At 35.2% G+C, this 16,698-nt stretch overlaps 1 protein-coding gene across 27 annotated transcripts in view; it reads left to right on the top strand.

The window, feature by feature from the left end:
- Window positions 1-16,698, top strand: part of LOC105478710 (CDC42 binding protein kinase alpha) — a 330,193-nt gene that overhangs the window by 157,399 nt on the left and 156,096 nt on the right. For all 27 annotated transcript variants that reach the window (XR_011614991.1, XR_011615009.1, XM_011736411.3 and 24 more), the window contains 4 exons: window positions 7,440-7,640; window positions 9,578-9,826; window positions 12,451-12,530; window positions 15,752-15,918. Coding sequence is in view for 25 of the 27 variants with exons in the window: in XM_011736411.3 (XP_011734713.1) it covers window positions 7,440-7,640; window positions 9,578-9,826; window positions 12,451-12,530; window positions 15,752-15,918 (697 nt within the window). In the remaining 2 variants the exon portion in view is untranslated. The remainder of the gene's footprint in view (window positions 1-7,439; window positions 7,641-9,577; window positions 9,827-12,450; window positions 12,531-15,751; window positions 15,919-16,698) is intronic.

The following is a 16,698-nucleotide window of genomic DNA, read 5'->3' as shown; positions in this document are numbered from 1 at the left end:
GATTGCTAGTTGACTCTGCTACCATTTTGTATAGTATTGTTACCTGGCATTCTTACATGACATTAGTCATATCTCAGACTGGAGTATAATTTTTTTTTCTTAAATTGTTCTTGTCTGATTTTTAGATTTTAAGTCATTTTAGCCTTATAAAATAAACAGAGGACCCATATTTTCCCCTTACCCATTTTGGCTCTAGAACAGTTTATAATACAGTTATCTGTTAACTTATATCATTGGTAGAATTTACTTTTAAATCACCTTAGCCTGGGTGAAGTTTTGTTTTCTTCAATTTTATTTTGTTTTGCAGATAGATTTTGTACTATTGATTCAAATTTTTAGTGATTATAGGTCTGTTGGATTTTCTGTTTCTTCCTGAGTTTTAATATGTTATAGTCTTTTTGATGAAAATTGTCCATTTTCTCTGAGTTTTCAATTTTACTGCCATAAAGTAATTCAGACCGCCTTCTTCCTAGTTTTAACATCTCTGTTACAGTGTAGTTTTGCCCCCCTTTTCCTAGTATTGTTTATTTCTGCTTCTCTTTTCCTGCGTAAGTTTTGATACAGAGCATTCTACTGTTCAATTCTAAATATTTTCCAACTTAAGTTAGAATTCTTCTGTGGACCACTATTTAGTGATATGCCTTTTAATATCCATAGTATTAGATTTGTGTGTTTGGTTAGTTCTTCCTGGTTTCAGTTTACTGTAGATTGGGTCTATTTGGTATTAGGTTTTTTTGACATTTTTTGAAATTTGTTTTGTGATTTTGCAACAGGCCAGTTTTTATATGTTCTCTGTTTATTTGAAAAGAATACTGTGTTTTTCTAACTTTTGGGTACAGATATATATGCACATAAGATTTAAATTGTTAATTTTGTCATTCAGCTTTTTTGTGTTCTTAATGATTTTATTTCTCTGCTCTGTTATTCATTGTTTAAAAATCCTTATGATGGTAAATTTATTAACTTTTCTTTGTAATCATCAGTGTTTTGCACAGCTCTTTTGTAGCTGTGCCTGTTAGGTATATATTATTCAGAATTTGCGTTTCTTCCAGGGTATTTTCTTTTATATTAATGAGTTTTTAAAAAAAAATCTTACAATGATTTTGACATTAGAATATATTTAACTGATATTACTGTAGCTATCTTAAGTTTCTTTTCTTTATCATATGCCTCATATATCCCTTTCCATCCGTTTACTTTCAACTTTCCTGTGTCCTGATGTTTTAAGTGCATCGCTTTTAAACAGATGATTGCTGATGTTTTTCCCATTTGTTCCTTTTAGTTTTGTGTGTTGTGCAGTGTAACAGTTTTGTTTAATAGGTGATTTTAATCCATTTATAAATTTTGTGATTATTAATACACTTATTTCTAGTATCTTATATGCTATTTATTATTGGTTTTGCTTGTTTCTTTGCATGTAGGCTTGAGTTTGTTTTCTTCTTTCTTGCCTTCTGTTGACTTGGTCCAGTTTAGCTTTTAAATTTCTCTCTATTTGTTTGGAAGTTACATATTCTAAGTATTTTAGTGTTTATCATCACATTTTTAAACATTTATAGTTTACCTGCTGTCTATAGAGTTAATCAGTTTTTCTGCCACATTCCCAGTCAAAACAAGAAACTTAGATTATTCTACACTGTAATTAACTCAACGTAACACTCACAACAAAAATTAACTCAAAATGGGTCAAAGACCTAAATGCAAAAACTAAAACTATGAAACTCTTAGAAAAAAAACAGAAGTGATAACTTTATGACATTGGATTTGGCAGTGATTTCTTGGGGATGACACAGCATTACAGGCAACGAAAGAAAAAAATAGATAAATTGAGCAATATCTCTATTAACACTTCTATGCATCAAAGGGCACAGAGTGAAAAGGCAACATATGGAATGAGAGAAAATATTTGCAAATCATACGTCTAATAACAGGTTAGTCTCTAAAATATGTAAAGAACTCCTACAAGTCAGCAACAAAGAACAAAGGATCCTGTTAAAAAATGGACAAGGAATTTTATTTTATTTTATTTATTTTATTTTATTTTATTGTTGAGATAAAGTCTTGCTCTGTTGCCTAGGCTGGTGTCAGTGGTGTGATCTCGGTCCACTTCTCCTGCCTCAGCCACCCGAGTAGCTGGGATTACAGACATGCATTACCATACCCAGCTAATTTATTTATTTATTTTTTTGTAGAGACTGGATTTTGCCCTGTTGGTCAGGTTGGTCTCAAACTCCTGACCTCAAGTGATTCTCCCACCTCAGCCTCCCAAAGTGCTGGGACAAGGAACTTAAATAGACATTTCTCCAAAGAAGATATTTAAGTGGACAATTAGCACATATAATTAGAGAACACTAATAATTAGAGAAACACAAATCAGAACCACAGGGATACACCATCTCACACTCAGCAGGATTGCTACTATCAAAAAAACAGAAAATAACAAGTGTTGTCAAGGGTGTGAATAAATTAGAATCCTTGGGCACTGTTGGTGGGAATGTAAAATATGGAAAACGGTATGGGTAGCTCTTCAAAAAATTGAAAATAGAATTACCATGTGATCCAGAGTTCCTCCTCTGGGTATATACCCAAAAGAAGTGAAAGCAGGGAGTTGAACATACATTTGTACACTCATTTTCAGAGCAGCATTGTTCACAATAGCCAAAGGGTGGGAGCAACCCGTGTACATTGACAGATGAATGGATAAACAAAATGTGCTGTATACATACAATGGAATATCAATCAATTTTAAAAAGGAAGGAAATTCTGACATGTGCGACAACATGGATGAAACCTTAGGACATTATGCTAATGAAATAAGCCAGTTACAAAAGTACAAATATTTTATGATTCTACTTATGTGAGATAACTATAGTAATCAAGTTCAAAGAAACAAAGTACAATGGTGGCTGCCAGGGTCTAGGGGAAGGGGGAATGGGGGAATTACTGATGGATACAGAGTTAAAATTTTCCAAGATGAAAAAATTTTAGAGATGGATGGTGGGGACTAGTGGCACAACAGTGTGAAGGTACTTATGCCACTGAACTGCACACTTCTAAAAATCATTAAGATAGTAAATTTTATGTGTATTTTTACCACCATTAAAAATAATAATTAAAAAATTTTAAAAACCTAAGAAATTTAGAATACTTGAATCCTGTTTACATCCTCAGTAATATATTTTTGTTTTTCCAGTGTTTTATTTCCAACTTTTGTTTTTTAGGGAGGTAAATTGGGTGTTTTTTAAAAAATTTTTATTTTTCTATTTGTAAACTGACAAATTATAGTTGTATACATTTATGGGGTACATTTATTTTTCAGCCCTAAGGTAGTTACTCCTGCCTCTTTTTCTAGTCCTTGTCCTCCTCCTTCTTCATTGTGTTATCCAATTAACCACCATTTAGATGTATTAGTAAAGTTTACTAATATCTTTGTTCATAATTGCTTCTAGTATCACGTTCTTCCATCTTGGTTAAATTTCTTGTTTTCCGAAGTATACCCTTTAGTACTTGTTTAGCTGAAAGGAAATATTAGTGATAGTTCACTCAGTCTTGTGTGAGAATGTATCATTTCTGTATCATAATTTAGGTAGGTAGGTAATATTATATTGACAATCATTTTATCTTATCACTTTGAAGGTACAACTTCATTTTCTTCTGACTGCAATTTTTAGTTAATAATAATTCAACTGTTGCTCTAATTGTTGTTCCTTAGTAGATAATCTCTATTCTTTAATGTTTTTAAAATCTCTTTGGGTTTGGTATTCTGTAGTTTAATTCCAGTGTGTATAGACATGAATCTGCTTTTATTTATCTTCTAAGTACTTTGTGTTTTGTTTTGTTTTGAGACAGGGTTTCACTCTTGTTGCCCAGGCTGAAGTGTGGTGGTGCCATCTCTGCTCACTGCAACCTTGACTTCCCAGGCTCAAGCAATCCTCCCACCCCAGCCTCCCAAGTAGCTGGGACTACAGACATGTGCCACCATGTCCAGCTAATTTTTGTATTTTTTGTAGAGATGTGGTTTCACGATGTTGCCCAGGCTGGTCTCCAACTTCTGAGCTCAAGCAATCCACCTGCCTCAGCTTCCCAAAGTGATGGGATTACAGGTGTGAGCCACTGTGCTCAACCTCTTCTAAGTACTTTATGCCCTTCCTGCATCCAAGAATTCAAGTCTTATCATTCTTGAAAAAATTTAAGCTTCGTCTCTTTGGATATTGCTTTCCGCTATTCTCTCTTTTATCTCATTCTCTTATGCTGTGTTGAACTTGTCCATTCTAGGGTCCGTACATGTTAGCCTTTATTCCAAATTTTCCATTTTTTAAGTCTTCATATTAGATGCTAGTTAATTTCTTCAGCTCTTCTTCAGGTTTATTATTCTCATCAACTGTATCTAATCCACTGTTTACCTATTTATTGCATTTATTTTATTTCAATGACTATTTTCATTTCTAGGAGTTCTGTTTGATTTTTAAAAACTTGTGCGTTGTTGATTTTTTTAGGTCTTTAATAATTTTAAACATACTTATTTCATAGAGTGGATCTGATTGTTGTTAGGGATCCAATTGTTCTGTTTGTTGGGATTTATGAGTTACTCATAATAGACAGTTTCCTCATTTGGTTTTTATTATTGGATTGTGAGCTCATATTCAGCGACATTTTGTGTTTAAGAATTATATCTGCTAAATTTGAGCATATGTCCTCCACAGTAGATTTGAATTTGTTTTGCTTCCTAGAGGCAACTAACCTTGGGTCAGTGTTAATGCCAATTTCTTTTTCTTTTTTTTTTTTCTTTTTAAATTATACTTTAAGCTCTAGGGTACATGTGCACAACGTGCAGGTTTGTTACGTATGTATACATGTGCCATGTTGGTGTGCTGCACTTGTCATTTACATTAGGTATATCTCCTAATGCTATCCCTCCTCCCTCCCCCCTCCCCACAATAGGTCCCGGTGTGTGATGTTCCCCTTCCTGTGTCCAAGTGATCTCATTGTTCAGGTCCCACCTATGAGTGAGTGAGAATATGCGGTGTTTGGTTTTCTGTTCCTGTGATAGTTTCAGAGAATGATGATTTCCAACTGCATCCATGTCCCTACAAAGGACACAAATTCATCCTTTTTTATGGCTGCATAGTATTCCATGGTGTATATGTGCCACATTTTCTTAATCCAGTCTGTCACTGATGGACATTTGGGTTGATTCCAAGTCTTTGCTATTGTGAATAGTGCTGCAGTAAACATACGTGTGCATGTGTCTTTATAGTAGCATGATTTATAATCCTTTGGGTATATACCCAGTAATGGGATGGCTGGGTCAAATGGTATTTCTACTTCTAGATCCTTGAGGAATCGCCACACTGTCTTCCACAATGGTTGAACTAGTTTACAGTCCCACCAACAGTGTAAAAGTGTTCCTGTTTCTCCACATCCTCTACAGCACCTGTTGTTTCCTGACTTTTTAATAATCACCATTCTAACTGGTGTGAGATGGTATCTCATTGTGGTTTTGATTTGCATTTCTCTGATGACGAGTGATGATGAGCATTTTTTCATGTGTCTGTTGGCTGTATGAATGTCTTCTTTTGAGAAGTGTCTGTTCATATCCTTTGCCCACTTTTTGATGAAGTTGTTTGTTTTTTTCTTGTAAATTTGTTTGAGTTCTTTGTAGGTTCTGGATATTAGCCCTTTGTCAGATGAGTAGATTGCAAAAATTTTCTCCCATTTCTTGGCTTGGGAACTTTTGGACCACAGAAGCGGTATGGATTTGCATCCCAAATGTTGAGACTATGTGATGTAATGTTACGAATTTCTACAGGAACAATATTTTTCATTCATCACACACAAGTCAAGATAGATAAAATGTCTTGTCCTTCTCTGCTTTGTGGAAGATTTTTATAATGTACCATTTTTCTTAAGCAGTATACATTTTAGGGTGTGTATATAGGGAAGCCTTTGTCTTCAAACTCCCCACCTCATGTAAGCTAAGCATAAGGTCTTTTCGTCTGTTCCTTTGTTTTTGTTTTGTTCTTACCTTATATAAGTGTAAGGTATTCGCTTTTGTGTATGTTAAAATTCGAGAACCTAGGACATGAAAACCAACAATTCCCCAACCCCACTCAGCTCTAATGCTTATTCTTCTGATTTTTAAGCATTTCTTGATTACTGACTTCTAAGAATTTCTCTTTGTAAAAAAGTTCTTTTATATGTTTATACAAATAATTGTTATATTTTATCTAGCTTTTTTTTTTTTTCCTTTTGAGACAGAGTCTTGCTCTGTTGCCCAGGCTGAAGTTCAGTGACGCAGTTTTGCTTACTGCAAGCTCCGCCTCCCAGGTTCACACCGTTCTCCTCCCTCAACCTCCTGAGTAGCTGGAACTACAGGCACCCACCACCACACCCGGCTAATTTTTTTTGTATTTTTAGTAGAGATGGGGTTTCATTGTGTTAGACAGGATGTTTATATAGCATTTTTAAGAGTTTGTAATAGAAGGGTTTTTAAGTTATTTAATCTCATTACTAAAATGTAAGTCTCTTCTAATTATTCAGAATTGGAAATGTAGTCTAGAAAATCCAAAATATTAACTGATATTCTACTTTAGGAATGTTCATGTTTCGGATAAGTTCTTCTAAAACATGTAAAGGGTTAATATTCTTTTACTTCAAAGTACCTTACAACAAATATACCCAGGATTTTTCTAGTTACCTGTTTTATTTTTTCTTCCACTTTTTTATAGAGACAGGGTCTTGCTATGTTGCCCAGGCTTGTCTCAAACTCCTGGGCTCACGTGTTTCTCCCACATTGACTTCCCTAAGTGCTGGGATTACAGATGTGAGCTACCATGCCTGGCTTTAATTACTATTTTCTCGTTAAACCTAACCTGCTATAACAAGCACTCAACTTTTTCTCTCTATTGGAACTTTAGTTTTTGAAGGATATGCCTCTTCTTTTATAGTTTTTTAAAGTAGTAAGTAGTTTGTTGTACATTATTGACATTTATTTTCTTAGGTTTCTATTAAGGAGTTTAAACATAATCTCCAGGCTTTTCATAGTGTTGGCCTAAATATCAGGAGCTTTTCCCCCCATCTCATTGTAAAATTTTTATAGCTTCATTTTTTTTTACGTGTATAGGTTTGACAGGTAATTATCAATAATGAGTGTTCTAAACCAAATATTCAGTTTGTTGTTAATGGGTATGATGGTTTAAATTAAATTGTTCCTCTCAATGTCATCAGCTACGTAACAGCTGTATAGTGTTACGAAATCTGGAAAACTATTAATGTGGGGATAATACAAAATTTAACATATATACAAGGATTATTGTTTTTCAGATAATGACAAAGATGTGTTTATGAGATAATAATGTCTTGTGTATCTTAAGTAGCTATTTTAAATTTAAAATTATTTTATTTCTAATATAGTAGATTAATAAAAATGTAAATTTCTTCAGGTTCAGTCCTCAGTGGCTGTAGGAACCCCAGATTATATCTCTCCTGAAATCCTTCAAGCCATGGAAGATGGAAAAGGCAGATATGGACCTGAATGTGACTGGTGGTCTTTGGGGGTCTGTATGTATGAAATGCTTTATGGAGAAACACCATTTTATGCAGAATCTCTGGTGGAGACATACGGAAAAATCATGAATCACAAAGTTAGTATATTTTACTTTTGTTCAAATTAATGTGGTAAATAACACATATAATAATATCTTTTTTTTTTTTTTTTTTTTTTTTGAGACGGAGTCTCGCTCTGCCGCCCAGGCTGGAGTGCAGTGGCCGGATCTCAGCTCACTGCAAGCTCCGCCTCCCGGGTTTACGCCATTCTCCTGCCTCAGCCTCCGGAGTAGCTGGGACTACAGGCGCCCGCCACCGCGCCCAGCTAGTTTTTTGTATTTTTTAGTAGAGACGGGGTTTCCCCGTGTTAGCCAGGATGGTCTCGATCTCCTGACCTCGTGATCCGCCCATCTCGGCCTCCCACAGTGCTGGGATTACAGGCTTGAGCCACCGCGCCCGGCCAATAATATCATTTTTAAAGAGAAAATATTTTTCTAAAAACAGTGAACAGGTCACATTTCTATCCTAGTACGGGACACGACAAACATAAATAGTCAAAAATCCATAAATTATTCATAAGTTACTAGTTCTCATTTTCTTGTATTTTATTAGAGATGCTGCTAAGTAGGAAATTAAGTGGTCTCTCAAGTAGAATAACAAAGGTCATAAGCAGAGAATTTAGATCATTGCTTACTATAGTATATGTATATAGTACATGTATAATCATGACTAGAATGTGTGTAAAAAAAATTTTCAACTTTAGTAGTAATAAGTGCAATACAAATTTAAAATAAGAATGAGATACTTTTTTTCTTGTCAAATTAGCAAAGATCAAAAGACAAATAGTACTCTGTACCATAAATAATGCAGTGAGATGGGCATTCTAAGACATTAATAGGGTTATAAATTGGTGTAACCTTTCTGTTCAGAAAGTATACAGGTATGCACCTAGAGCCTTAAAAAATGGTTAGAGGTTTTGATTGAGCAACTTCACTCTAGGAATCTACCCTATGACATTTTCAGTAGAACAAAGATATATGTACAAGGATACCTATTCTAATATTATTTATGATGACGACATTAGAAGCAACACAGATAACACAACAAGAACAAATTAATGAAACTTTAATATATTTAGTACTAAGTGAAATAGACTTCATAATAATAAGAAGAAAGGTTTTATTAGTAGTCTTAGAAGATTGTGAGCAGTTGCAAAAACCTAGAATATGAATATCCGATAGAAGGGGATAATCTGTTCTTTTTAATTTGTTCCAGTGAAGCAATTATGATTAGTTGCTTTACATATATAAAAATCAGTTTTATAGGGCTTATGTTTTTCTACCTGGTTGCAAAGACAATGTTTCAAGTAGTTACAAAGAGCTGAAAGACTGGAAATAGCAGCAAGGTTGTACATAGCATGTACATCATTTGAATTAGAAAAGAATATTGTAGTATAACATTATATTTAATAGCACAGATTACAGCTTCAGTTCGAATTCTGGTTCTGCCACTTACTAGATGTGTAATGTTGAGAAAGTTATTTGAATTCTCTGTGTCTTTATTTCTTCTATAATAGTAGCATAGTAGGAGTACCTACCTAAAATGGTTGTTTTGAGGGTTAAATGAGTAACATACTTTAAATAGTGTCAGATACATATTATGTCCTTTAAAAATATTATTAATCATTAGTATGTAACTTATATGACCATTATCAATCATCTATGCTCGATTTAAATATTGAGTCAAATTCCACTACTTTTAAGTAATTTCTCTTCATTCTGATAGCAGTTTAAGGTATAATGTATTCTTTTTTCTATAGCACATGCATGATAACTCATATATGAAATTAAAGTCCTAGGAAAATTATCATCTGTCATTCATCCCTGTATTCCTTTAGTATTAGTACTTTGCACCAACATACAGTTATTAAATATATTTAAAAGAAAATGTATTTTTGAGAAAATAAATAAGTCAGCCAACGTACTTAGTATGTTAAACACTGATTTATATTTTGTTTCTGTTTTTCACTGTTTAGGAGAGGTTTCAGTTTCCAGCCCAAGTGACTGATGTGTCTGAAAATGCTAAGGATCTTATTCGAAGGCTCATTTGTAGCAGAGAACATCGACTTGGTCAAAATGGAATAGAAGACTTTAAGAAACATCCATTTTTCAGTGGAATTGATTGGGATAATATTCGGAACTGTGAAGCACCTTATATTCCAGAAGTTAGTAGCCCAACAGATACATCGAATTTTGATGTAGATGATGATTGTTTAAAAAATTCTGTAAGTATGACACTGTGAAGAAGTTCTGTCCCTCTGTTTCTTTCTAATATGGTTATATAGTAATTTTTTGGTTTATAAGTATTTTGCTAGGATGGTTTTACAATTTATCAGTTATCAGTCAGTGATCATGGCTTCCAGTGCTTATTCTGTCACAAATCAAATTAAGAAGAAAGTTAACTGAGGTGAACATAGTTATTTGTGACTAAGAACAAAATTAAAATTCAAAGTTTTACCTCTTAGATAAGTTATGCCATTAAGCTTCCTAAGAGAACAAATTAGATACTTAAAAAAGCAGATTTTATGATTGCAAAGTGAAGAGGTTGGCAAATTTCTCTCTAAAACCATAGAACTGGACAAAATTATCAAAAACAACCATGTCAGGGCTTGATACAACAATTGAAGAGAAATAAATTGAGAAGCATTTATTTGTGCAAAGCTACTGAACTTTAGTTAAAGTCACATATACCACACACTTCCATCCCCACTACTGACTTGGTCTGGGACAGTAGTACTAGTAGCATGGAACTGGATAGAAAAATCAGCAGCTTTGCTGATACAGAGGGCAGATTCCAGGACTAAATACCCAAGCCCAGTGTGTTGCTGCTAACAATAGCTAACTTGGTAGGAAATCAATAGGGAAAATAGTCCACAGACGTGGTATAGCCCTGAGCTATAACCCTGCCTGAGGTGAATATCTGACCTCAAGCCAATTATTTGGCCAGTCCACTAGCCAAATAATTCGACCATTCTTAGCTTGTGAGCCATGCCCAAACAGGCCAGCATAGTATATCGACCTCTGCTATAACCCTTTAGGTTATGTGAGATTAAAATTTAGGAAAATAAGAACTTAAAATGTTTGTGCTTTTTGCCTTTTTAGTCGTCGTCGTCGTCATCGTCGTCTTCTTCTTCTTCTTCTTCTTCTTCTTCTTCTTCTTCTTCTTCCTTCTTCCTTCTTCCTTCTTTCTTCCTCCTCCTCCTCCTCCTCCTTCTTCTTCTTCTTCTTCCTTCTCCTCCTCCTCTTCCTCCTCTTCCTCCTCCTCCTTCTCCTCCTTCTCCTCCTTCTCCTTCTCCTTCTTTTTTTAAACATTTTTTATTTGAGACAGAGTCACTCTGTGTCTCCCAGGCTGGGAGTGCAGTGGCATGATCTCGGCTCACTGCAAGCTCTGCCTCACGGGTTCACGCCATTCTCCTGCCTCAGCTTCCCGAGTAGCTGGGACTGTAGGCGCCCGCCACCACGCCCAGCTAACTTTTTGTATTTTTTGTAGAGATGGGGTTTCACCGTGTTACCCAGGATGGTCTCGATCTCCTGACCTCATGATCCGCCTCAGCCTCCCAAAGTGTTGGGATTACAGGCATGAGCCACTGCTCCCAGACACTTTTTAGCCTTCTTAATTTGAGCTTTTATTTTTTTTTTTTGCAGTTATTTTATTTACTATGGCTTTAATTCTGTACTAAAAATTTTTATGTTAATGTTATATGACTTACAATTTTTTTTAATTTTTGTGGGTACTTAATAGGTACACATTATATTACTTTTCACTGAAACTGTGAATACTCTTTTCAGTACAATAAGCTGTAATCACTGTTTGATAACTGTAAACCATCCTAGTACTATATTCAAGGCAGATAAAAATTTCTCATACTTTCCTGTCTAAACTTCACAAAGAATAGTTAAATGGACTTCTCTTACCAATTTTTTATAAATAGAATTATGTTTACTGTTAACAAATTGTGAATCATTCCAAATTAAATACATAGTACAGTTGATTCTAATTATTCATGGTGTTTATGTTCTATATAGTTGCCTTGAACACTATTAGCTAATATTGAACCATTGCTCTGAGGGAAGTACAGGGTTAGGTTTCTGTGAGCCTCTGATCAACTGATCAGTATATAGTCTTGTTTTATGTGTGCTTCTCTTTAAAGACACTTTATATAATATAGTTGATTCATTAACACTGAACTCACCATTGAACTCACCACCAGCAGCACTGTAACTCGTGCCTGAATGAAGCTTTTCTAGCATATTATTTTCTCCGTAAAGGCACGTCACTGTCCTCTTGTGCTAGGAACACTAGACAGTGCTTCAGCGCTATGCTTGGGAGCCTTTTCAAGCAGTGAATCACATACAAAGGGCCCAAAAATGTGAAATGCATGACACCAAAGAGACCCTGTAAAGGACACTTGTTTATAATATGAGCGCTTAAATGAGAAGGCAGAGCCTCTCCTGTTCAACTTCAGCTGGGAATGTGAGCATAGGACATCTCAAATTTTTCTGTGCTCTGCACGTGTCTACAAATAATCATAAAATTACCATAAGTATTGATTTGGGGTTTACAAATAAATATTAGCTTCTATACAAATTTGCAAATACAGAGTACATGAATAATAATGACTGTATTCTCAATATTAGACTTTCCATCTTTAATTTAATTAGAATTTTAGAGTAGCAGTGTTCATGGTCTGAATTTTATATCACTAAACAACTATACCAAACTTATCAGTGTTTTAAAATTGAACAGTCAAAAATTTTTTTTGTTAATTTTTTTTGGCATTTTATATTTATAGCCAAGCGTACAGATCATAGCTATCTATTTCTTACCAGATGTTTTTTCCTCCTTTAGGAAACGATGCCCCCACCAACACACACTGCATTTTCTGGCCACCATCTGCCATTTGTTGGTTTTACATATACTAGTAGCTGGTAAGTTTGAAAAGTTAACATAGTTTGGGCGAGGTGCAGTGGCTCATGCCTGTAATCCCAGCACTTTGGGAGGCCAAGGCAGGCAGATCATGAAGTCAGGAGATTTGAGACCAGCCTGGCCAATATGATGAAATCCCATCTCTACTAAAAATACAAAAATTAGGTGGGCATGGTGGCAGGTGCCTGTAATCCCAGCTACTCGGGTGACTGAGGCAGGAGAATCGCTTGAACCGGGGAGGTGGAGGTTGCAGTGAGCCGAGACTGCGCCATTGCACTCCAGCCTGGGTAACAGAGTGAGACTCTGTCTCAAAAAAAACAAAAAAAAACAAAAAAAAAGTTAACATAGTTTGGACAATTTAAAGCAAATTAAATTGAATTGAGGTTGGTAAAAAATGTATGAGAAAACTGTAAATTAAAACTTTTTAAAAAATAGAATGAGCCTACTGCTGGAAATAGAAAGTTAAGCGTTACAAAATTAGTAGAATACATGAAAATCTGAACTCGTTTTGGAGGGGAAAGAATGGAACAGAGAGCTCAGAATCTATTCCTTAGCAATGAAGCAGTAATTAGAAGAGTTTCATGCTGTTGAATATTCTCTAGATGTCAAGCAGGAGAACTTTCAACCCATTAATTCTACCATCTTTTACACTGACCCTCCGTTCACTTATATTCCCTATTTCTCCCTTACCCTGCTTAAATTCCATTGAGAATGATTATAATCACTCCTTGTATGCTGTTTCAGTTTGACTGTCTCTAATTCTGTTATACTTGCTTTGCTAAGTCAACATTAACTCTTAAAATTTTATTCTCTACCTGTACAGTTTCAAATGACTAGAAAAAATAACTGACTATTCTTACTGGTCTACTTTAAATTCATGATTACCAACCTCAAGTGCCCCTTGTCTGACAAATATACTGTATTACTCTAGTGTATTCACTCTTCCACTCACCTAGATAACTATTTTTTACTTTCTTTTTTTTTTTTTTTTTTAAGAGATGGGGTTTTATTTTGGGCAGCAGAAGGGCTGGAATGCAGTGGTGCAGTCCTAGCTCACTATAACCTCAAACTCCTGACCGCAAATGATCCTCCTGCCTCAGCCTCCAGAGTAGCTGGGACAATAGGCACAAGCCGCCATGCCCAGCTAATTTTTAAAACGATTTAGAAATGGAGTCCTGCTGTGCTGTCTAGACTGGAGTACAATGGCACAGTCATAGATCATCACTACAGCCTCCTACTCCTCAAGCCATCCTCTGGCCTTAACCTACCTGTGGCTGGGATTACAGATGTGAGCCATTGCATCTGGCGTATTTCTTTCTACTTGAGTTTGAAACCTCACGTTCAGCTGACTTGTATCCCCTTTCACCGAAAGGATTGAGGCAAACCACAGACAACTCCCACAAGCTCCAGTTACCATATTTACCGCCTACTTACTGTTGGACCCAAATTCTCTGTTCTTTTCATGGATGAACTGTGCAAGCCTCTAGTAAGGCCAGTCTCTTTCATTCCTTCCTGGCTGGTCTAGTACATGTTTTGCTTTTATGTCATGAATTTTTTCTTCTTGTGTCATCTGCATCATCAGATTATTTCTATCAGCTTGCAAATGTCAGTTCCCCATCTTAATGCAAAATATAAAATCTGGATTCTACTTCCTTTACCTCTTATCAACCATGTCTCTGCTCTACATTATAGAAAAATTACTTCAACTTTTGACTGTATTTTGTTTATTTTTCTCATACTGTTGTTTCTTGAATTCATTCCAGTCAGGTATGTGCCACCATCACTTCATGCAAACTGCTTTTATCAATGTCACTGTTGACCAGCATGTTACTAAATCTAATGATCACTTCTCAGTTCTAGTCTTACTTATTTGCTTAGTCTCATCTTATTTGCCACAGCTCCATACTTTTAAAATACCCTCTTCTCCTATCTTCTAGGACACTTGACTGATTTTCTCTCACCTTGCTGGTAATTCCTTCTCAGTCTCCATACCTGAACCCTCCTGACTTCCCTGACTTGTGAATATCAGAGTGTCCTATGGCTCAGTCTTTGGACTTCTCTTTTCCATCTAAACTCTCTAGTGTTCTCCCAAAGATTTGCTGATGAATCGTCAGTGTGCATCTCCAGCTGAGACCTCTCCTCTCGTCTGCTTAAAAATCTGTCTTAACCACCCACTTACTATGTAAATAACTTTCTTTTATTTCTCTGAACCTGTTCAGGTGATCCTTTAAAAGATAATCAGAATATGTCACTCTCCTATTCAGAACCAGTCCACCCATCCCCAACTCCAGTGGCTTCATATCAACTCCAAATCAAACTTCTTACAAGGCCCTACATGACTGCCTTACTTTTATCTTTCTGAGTTTATTTTTCTTTGTTTACTCAACTCCATCCACACAGGCCTCCTTTCTGGCCTGTGAACATGCCAGACATACTCTTGTCTCAGGGCTTTAGTACTTCTGTTTCATCTGCTTGGAACATTCTTTCTTTTGATATTCCCTTAAGTGGTCCCCTCACCTTTACTTAGCTTTTTCCAAAGTTACTTTAGCAGTGACAGCTTTACTGACTACTTTATCTAAATTTGTATCTCCTCCCCTTCAATACTTTATTTCTCCTTTTCCTGCTTTATGTTTTCTCCTTAGCATTTAACATTTTCTAATGTAATGAATATCTCAATTATTTTGTTTATTTCTGTCTCAGTCACTGGAATATAAGCTCTATATGGGCAAGGATTTTTGTCTGTTTTGTTCACCACCAAATGTCCAGCAGTTTCAGTATTTTATTTAAATCGTATTGAATTAAAGACAGAAACTTGCTTTTGAATTTCAAATTCTAGTAAAGAGGGCCGTGGTTGGTGCTTTTGACGACTACTGTTTCACCTAGGTGGTCAAATTGTTTTAAACTACCAGTAACCCTTCAGCAAACTTCATTTTATAATTTGTGGGGTTTTTTAAATCAAAATAATTTGGGGGATATTAGGTTTTCATTTTTTCAAATGCTTCTAAAAACAGTTTATGGTAATTTTGCAAAAAAATCTTATAATTATTCCAGCTGGCTAAGCTGCAAGATATTCAAATCTGTGTTTTAAATGAGCAATTTAAAAATGTTTATGCCATGAATGTGGAGTCAGTTAAAAACTTTTTTTTAAAAATGTTAACATTTTTCTTCAAACTTTTTCTCACAGTATGAACCTACGTTTTTTTTGTTTTTTTTTTTTCTTCAGTGTACTTTCTGATCGGAGCTGTTTAAGAGTTACAGCTGGTCCCACCTCACTGGATCTTGATGTTAATGTTCAGAGGACTCTAGACAACAACTTAGCAACTGAAGCTTATGAAAGAAGAATTAAGCGCCTTGAGCAAGAAAAACTTGAACTCAGTAGAAAACTTCAAGGTAAATATATATTCACTTTTTGAATTGTACTCACAGTGTTATGAGGTGTTTATTGTAAGTGGTCGTTTTATCTTTGGAAAAAATCTTTTAAGTGGTGAAAAATCAGTTGTAGAAATTTATGCAGAAAACAGCATAATACCATTTATATAAAATCACACAATTAATAATAAACAACAACAAAATAGCTTTTGTTTCCTGTGGGTACATATTTATGTTTATAAAAATGTGTGGGAATACCTTTGGAGATGGGGAAATGGGACCCTCCTCACTTCGTTATAGCACTTTAATGACTTTTCCTATCTTATTTGCTCAATATTTAAGAGCTCTAGCTCCTTTCACATTGTCATTCTCTGCAGCATTGCTTCTGCCATATTTGGTGATTTTAAAATGCACATACACATAAACTTTTTTAAGATTCTGAGTGAGTTTCTTTATTCTTCACCTTCAATGATTGTTTTCTCCATTTCATTTCATCCAGTCCATCCTATGGTAATAAGATATGTCTTAAGATTACCATATCTAAAACTCATTAATCGCGGTTTCCAGCAAATCTTTTATAATTTCCTGCTCATAATTTTCTAGTGCTCTCTCTCTCTGACCCCTTAACTCCAATATTCCTTCACTGCCACCATTACCTACAAGTCTATCACCAATTTAACTCTGCTATTTATACCCTCATTTTTCATTCTCTGGTCAGCCATAATCATACCCTGGCATATACCTTCAAATCTATTGTTCCGCTTTCTCTTTGTCAGATACCTTTGGCAGAACCCCAACTGT

The sequence above is a fragment of the Macaca nemestrina genome, chromosome 1, assembly GCF_043159975.1.
Source record: "Macaca nemestrina isolate mMacNem1 chromosome 1, mMacNem.hap1, whole genome shotgun sequence".
Lineage (NCBI taxonomy): Eukaryota > Metazoa > Chordata > Mammalia > Primates > Cercopithecidae > Macaca > Macaca nemestrina.
Note: the sequence above shows the minus strand (reverse complement) of the source record. Positions and strands in the feature narration are given on the sequence as shown.